General features: G+C 35.6%; 1 protein-coding gene across 4 annotated transcripts in view; it reads right to left on the bottom strand.

The window, feature by feature from the left end:
- Positions 1–2,220: 2,220 nt before the first annotated feature.
- Positions 2,221–7,118, bottom strand: part of LOC110422453 (uncharacterized) — a 20,107-nt gene continuing 15,209 nt past the window's right edge. For 2 of the 4 annotated variants that reach the window (XR_002445720.1, XR_002445721.2), the window contains exon 8: positions 2,610–2,746. Coding sequence is in view for 2 of the 4 variants with exons in the window: in XM_021436370.2 (XP_021292045.1) it covers positions 2,536–2,746 (211 nt within the window). In the remaining 2 variants the exon portion in view is untranslated. Of the gene's footprint in view, positions 2,747–2,838; positions 3,013–7,118 lie in introns of those variants that run through there. The other 2 variants (XM_021436370.2, XM_021436371.2) reach the window with 2 other exon arrangements.

Raw genomic sequence — 7,118 nt, 5'->3', positions numbered from 1 at the left:
AGAATAACCATAGTTTGCAAGAACAATTACTAGCTGCACCTTCAAAACCCAGCCTCCATCTAAAATATTCAATTCTAGTCACATCTACCAGTGGCTCCAACACAGGTAGAATTTTTAGATTGTGCATCAGTTTCAAACTTTTAAAGTCGCCTTTGGCTTACTTTATTTGAAATACCCGTAGCATTCCATACCAAGGAATTTATCATGGATAAGTATAAGCAGGAGAGTTTGAAGCGATAGCACCAGATTCATCTGTGCTATCTCCCACCTCTATTTCTTCAATATCATCAGAGGCATTATTTTCTGTGGAAGCATAGGAGAGATCCTCCCCAGACTTGCGACGTCTAGTTACTGATGGATGTATTTCAATTTGTGGACCACCAAGCCTTGCATGGGATCCATTACTTGATTGAATATTCTTACGTACAACACAAGCTGCCACCCCAATTCCCTTAGCCGTTACATTTGCTCTTCTTGAATGCAAATCAGAAGAAAGTTGCTGGTCAGTGTATCTCTCCTTTTCAGTGCTCTGATGTGTTCCGACACAAGCTACTACCAACTTATTTTGCTGCGCTTCCATTACCAATTTTTCACTTGGTAAAAAAGAAGTGATCCCTTGTACTGCCTGTATGTGCTCCTCCGTACCCGAAGCCTGCACCTCACCAGATGTGGGCCTCCTGTATGTGATAGACAGTTTCCTTTCTAATCTTTTTGTTTTTACCACGCTTGGTGATATTCATGGATTTTTCTGTAGCCCACAGAATCATGGCTGCTTCAACGTTTTCTGCCATAGCACTAGAATAAGTGTCCCCACTATCATCACTTGAAGGCTCGGTAACGTCATTGCGTAGATCATATGACTGTTTTTCTCTTCCATTGACAGCATCACGAGCAAATTCTATAGCTTCATTATTCGGAGATGGCAAGCCATCCATTCTATTTTGACCACTGCCAGTAGCCTCCAAACAATACTGGGATCCATCTTTCCCATCAGTTGCCATATGAGTTTTGTTTTTAACAGCCACGTCTTTTTTCTTGTCACCATTTGGCAGCTTAGGTTTCGGTGCTTTAGCCACGTTCTCATCTTGCACCTTACGTGTGCCCACAAGGAGATTTTCCCATAGCATATTGATTGATTACCACCATGTCAGCTGATTTTCACAACAAATTGCATCCTCCATCTTCTCATTTTCTTCGATTGCTGTAAATATGTTGGATGTTTGAAGGCCAGTAAAAGCTCCTCGGTTATCAACATGAACTCCCTTTCCTTGGCTTCGTTTTTTGTGAATAGAGTTGTCCCCCAATCTAAACTTGCAGGAGGATTAATTGCTTTTCCCTTACCATCACCATCATCATGCTTTGTTTTGGCATCTATTTCTGCCCCTTGCGAATGTTTGGCACCAATTTTTTCACCTTTTTCCACTGCTGTTTTATTTTTGCTTCTCCTACGCCAGTTGTGTGAGATCAAATTGTTGTGGCATCTTATCGAGTTTTCCTTCCACAGTCCTCTCTTTCCCTCCCAATTCTTTCTGGTTTATTGCCCAGTGCTAAACCGGTTAAGTTTTGGTGGCCAACAAGTGAGCAATGAGTGCAATAATCAGCAAGTTTTGCAAATTCCTCTTTCCCTCCAGTATTCTCACCTCTTTGTCGATCTCGAATACCAATCCATATACAATCCACAGCCGGTTGTAAACAGTCATACTCTATGCAAACTCTTGCAGTGCTTGGACGCGTCCCATTGTCAGTAGATTCATCAAGATACAATGGATTCCCAATTGATTTAGCTATTGCTAGCGGTGCCGATTTATCAAAGAGATAAGCTTTGAGATTTGGAAAAGACACCCACACAGGAACAGTCTGCGCTCCACTTTAACACACGCATTTTCTGCTTTGCAATAACGTATAAATCATTAGCTTATTAGTTTCTAATGATTTAAGAATTTTAATCCTAACTTATTTATAAGGAAATTATCGAAAAAAAATTTAAAAGCCATTAAATACTAACCTCTTACAAAGAAAATAAAACCTATTTTTTAAAAATATTAAAAACATAAACAATGAAGTAACAAAATTAAAAATTTACACTTAATTTAAACTTAAAATAATTTAAGCTCAAAACGATTCAAATTTGAATCATTTTAAATTTGAACAACATGAAAGATCAAATTTTTCTAAAATCGATTGTTATTTTAAAAGTCAACAATTTAAATTTAAATAATTTTAAAAAATGTCACACTCTGAAAATTGAAATCCAAAAGATTTGAATCTAATAAATAGCCTAAATTTTCTTTAACCTCTAAAGTGACTCAACACAACTTAATCCGATTGTCACCTCCAAATTTAATTAAGAGGCACAAAGCACTCTATCTACCCTCAAATTTTTTGAGCGAAAAACAAATTTTAAGAAAAGGTAGTTTCATGGTGATTGCTCAGATTACAACTATTAGCAAATATAAATGAATAATAATACAAAACATTTATTGAAATAAATTAAGAAAAGAGGTAAAATAAATGGGCAAGCATTTATATTTTTGGCTAGATTAAGTTATAAAATCTGGCAACCCAAGGTGCAAGTTGAGTGTTATGAGGGGCTCTTGGATTTGCAGCATAATAATCAGACCAGTAGCAAGGCGAAATTCTGCCAGAAAATTCCCCATCTGAATAAATACAAAATGGCAACCAAGTCTCACCCCCATTCATTCTTCTCCTCCTCTCTCTAGGGTATGCCAGTGGTGCCTGTACATATCTGCACGAGTTTCCCATAGTTATCCTCTGAGCTGAACTACAGAAAAAATCCATGTTTAAAGCTTTGGTAACATTTTAGGGTCTCTTTGCTCATCTTTTCCAAGTTGCAGCTAAAGCCTTTGACATTTGGTCAAAAAGAGTTGCCTCATCTAGCACAAAAATAGCCAACTTTCTAAATGTCTAGCATTCAATTTCCTAATCAGTACCCAATCAAGAAATTCCACAAAACATACTGTGTATACCATAGGCTTCTCATATATTTGGCACCTAGTAAATATATCAAAGCACAAGCTAATCAGCATTTGCTATTCACACTTCTGAAACCCTTCTATTAAAGAGCTTAATATCAACTACAATGTAAATCATAAAGAATAGCACAGTAAAAGAGAAAAAGAGAATGTCTGTTTCAAGGAGGTATACTTTGGTTTAAAAGGACGAAGGGGATGTATGGTTCCACGTACAGTTTTTCGTAATCCAAGAGATTCACCAACTAGAAGAAAGATAAATGAAAAAAATGGCAATGACCAATAACCATAAGAACTAACGTTAGAACTGTCGTAACCTGCCAAGTCTGGGAACCCGATTGCTAGACGTGATATATTTGGAAAGTCGCTATCAATCTTTTTTATCTAGGTGTGATTGGTCACTTAATACATTTGTTCTGTTCGATGAAATCCTAAATTGGTTTTAGGTTCGTCGAAAAAATTATAAACTGGTCTACATATTTTATTTAGAGTTAGGTTCGGGTGTACGGTTACGCACAGGGAAGGATTAGCACACTCCTATGAGGCTCGTTCCACGAACAGTACCATTTAATCATATATTTTCCTAACCCATTAGTTTTATTTTTGTGTTTCCTTAATTTGATTCATTTGATTTATCTTTTATTCTATTAACAAATTAAAGACATTTTATTTGGTTTTTTCTTATATTTGACGTACACGTAATGCAATTGTAACATGCATGGCATAAAATCGAGGTAATGTCAAATGAAAACTTTTAATTGAATGTACTTTTCGAATCTGCCCATCATGCTGGTGGGATTCGAAAGTATCCTCTCACCTAGGGAAAGTGCCCGATAAATTCACCTTCGTAAATTTAACGAGTAGATCCCATTTCAAGTAAAAACAACATTTTTTGAATGTAAATCCTAGTACGAGCAAAAGCTTTTTATTAAAGATATTTCTCCGAACCCTCCCATTGTACTAGTGGGATGCAAAGGTATCTTTTCACTTAGAGAGTTTACCAAAGAAACTTACCTTCGCGAGCTTCCTCGAAAAGTCCCATAATCGGGGTTTATGCTCGTATTTAGAATATTTCTACATACCATGACATTTACTAATGCAATCATGGTATGTGATGCATTATAAATTCAATGTCCGTTTCTTATCTTTCACAAAATGTACTATTTTTTTCTTTGTGTGCATATTTATCATGATCAAATATTTTACATTTATTTATTGTTCTATTTTATTTCATTAAGTATTTTGTTGTGTAATTACTTATTCATTTATCTCTATGAAATTTTCCAAAACCATTTTTTTTAGACCAAGTATTTTTTATCTTATCTGTAATTATTATTGCATATGTATTTTATCCATTTTTTTGTAATATTTTAATTAACAAATTTATTGTTATCATTAATTTTTTATTCCTTTTGTTCGTGTATTTTGATTAATTAGTATTATGCATGTATAGTTTTTATTTAAAATTAAGAATATCAAAATTCCATATTAAGACCCTCCCATCATATTGGTGGAGTCTTAATCGAAATTCCTAACCTAAAGAAATTCACTTGAAATTGCGACTTCTCGCATTCCAAATGGACATCCCATCGTTAGTAACTCAAGTAACATTTTCATTAAGTTCTAACCATCATATTGATATTTAAATTTTCTATTAAATAATTAACTATGTGTGTGTATGTATATATATATATATATAAAGAAATTTACTAACATGCTAAAAAATAAATAGATAAATAAATTACCATTAGAATGCAATACATAAATAACAGCCCAAAAGAAATAATTTTAAACAAAGCCCATACTTGGCTTGTACTTAGATTGGGCCAATGGATTTTGATTTTGAAGTGGAGGAGTCCACTTGCCGCATGCTGACTCGTTTTTCTTTTTCTCTTCTCTTTGGGACCTTTCCTTCCTTGTTGCTATTAGACCTTTCTCATGAGCTCTTTCCACTTCTCCTTATTGGGCTAAGCTTACTCTTTTTTTACTTCTTTTTTCTCTTTTTTTGTTTTTGGTTTCCTAACAGCCACACGTTTTCTCCTTCATTTCTTTTTGTTTTTTTATTTTTTCTTCTCTTTCTTTCTCTAGCCGCAACCCTCCTTCACTTCTCTTTACATTTTTTTTCTTCTTTTGCTTTTTTTTCTTTCTAGGCCCATAACTCTTCTTTTTCCTTCCTTATATCAGCGCCTCTCCCTTTCCTCTCACTATCGACAAACAGCCCAAGAGCCCCAAACTCCAACCGATGGTACCTCCCTAAAAACTCTAAACTCTAACTGATGACACCTTTTTCTCCCTCTCTCTTTTACTCTATCGGTGCACCCGAATCCTCCTTTTGGTCTCAAGTCGCCCTTTGCAGGTTTTCAACATGACCCATCTCCTTTGGATTCGAATTGTCCTTTTCAGATTTTCAACCCGAATCCTTTCAATTTTTTTTCTTTCTTTTTTTATTTTTTCAAGCATAGTACTTCTTTACCACATCTGCGTTTATCGGATTGGGCAAGTCTCTTCCATCCATGTTAGTTAAAATTAAGGCTTCTCCTGAAAAAGCCTTTTTCACCACATATGGCCCTTCCTAGTTCGACGCCCATTTTCCTCAAGAATCCTTCTGGTTAAGGAGTATTCTTTTGAGGATCTGCTCCCTTTCTCGAAAATGCCTAGGATGAACTTTTTTCTCATATGCTCGCATCATCCTTCGTTGGTACATTTGGCCATGGCAAAGGGTTGCGAGCTTTTTTTCCTCAATCAAATTCAACTGTTCATAACGAGAGCGGACTCACTCAGCATCTTCCAATTTTGTCTCCATTAACACTCAAGGATGGGATTTCCACTTCAATGGGTAGCACTGCCTCCATTCCATATACTAATGAATACAGATTTACCCCCGTGGAGATTCGCACAAAAGTTCGATATGCATGTAAGGCAAAAGGGAGTTTCTCATGCCAATCTTTATAAACTTCAATCATCTTTTCAATGATCCTCTTGATATTTTTATTGGCTGCCTCTACCTCTCCATTCACTTTTGGATGGTAGGTTGTCGAGTTATGATGCTTGATTTTGAACATAGCGTAAACTTCTTTTACCATCGCACCATTCAGATTACTTACATTGTCGGTAATGATTCTTTCTGAAAGTCCATATCGACATATTATTTTTTTTTATGAACTTGCACACAACCTTCTGTGTTATATTGGCATAAGAAGCTACCTCTACCCATTTTGTGAAATAATCAATGGCCACCAATATCAACTGATGTCCGTTAGAAGCCTTTGACGTAATTAGCCCAATCAAATCCATTCCCCACATCAAAAACGACTAAGGGACTGTGAAAACGTGCAATGGGATTGGTGGAGCATGGATTCTATTTGCATAAATTTGACACTTGTGGCATTTTTTAGTAAAGTTTATGCAATCTGATTCTAATGTTAACCAGTAGTACGCAACTCTCATAATTTGTCTAGACAACATATATCCATTAGCATGAGCTCCACAAGTTCCCTCTTGGACTTCTTCTATTATTTTGTTGACCTCGGTAGCATTCACACATCTTAGAAGTACTTGATCTTTACTTCTTTTGTAGAATATCTCTCCACTGAGGAAGAAGCCCATTCTTAATCTTCTAAGAATTTGTCTCAGCTTTTGCTTAATTGGTTTGCATTCCAGTTTCAATGGTAATTTGTGTACAACAATGTTGGTGTTAAGACCCGACATGTCCTAGTATGACCATGCGAACACATCAACATATTCATGGAGTAGCTCCTTCAACTTTAATCGTTTATCACGTGACAGTGAAGTGTCGACTTTAACTTCCTTTTTATCCTCTTCATCTCCTAAATTAACTAGTTCTGTGATTTTCTGGTGAGGTAAAATCATTTTTTCCTCCTGTTCTAACGACCTTGATAATTTTGAGGGTAAATCATAGTCATCCAACTCTTCTTCATTTCTCAATTCATCAATACTGGGTATTTTTTCAAGATCAAAATTCTGATTGCTCTCTAAATTTTCTTCATGTTCATTATTTGGAGACTTGCAAATAAGCGAAATTGGATATATATAGGCAATCATTTATTGGCTAAAGGAAAAATTATGGAAGTTGTATGTGCAAGAGAGGATGGTAATAAATGAGATGAT

Source organism: Theobroma umbraticum, unplaced genomic scaffold, assembly GCF_002168275.2.
Source record: "Theobroma umbraticum cultivar Fairchild unplaced genomic scaffold, ASM216827v3 scaffold_146.0, whole genome shotgun sequence".
NCBI lineage: Eukaryota > Viridiplantae > Streptophyta > Magnoliopsida > Malvales > Malvaceae > Theobroma > Theobroma umbraticum.
This window is presented reverse-complemented; position numbering and strand designations above follow the sequence as displayed.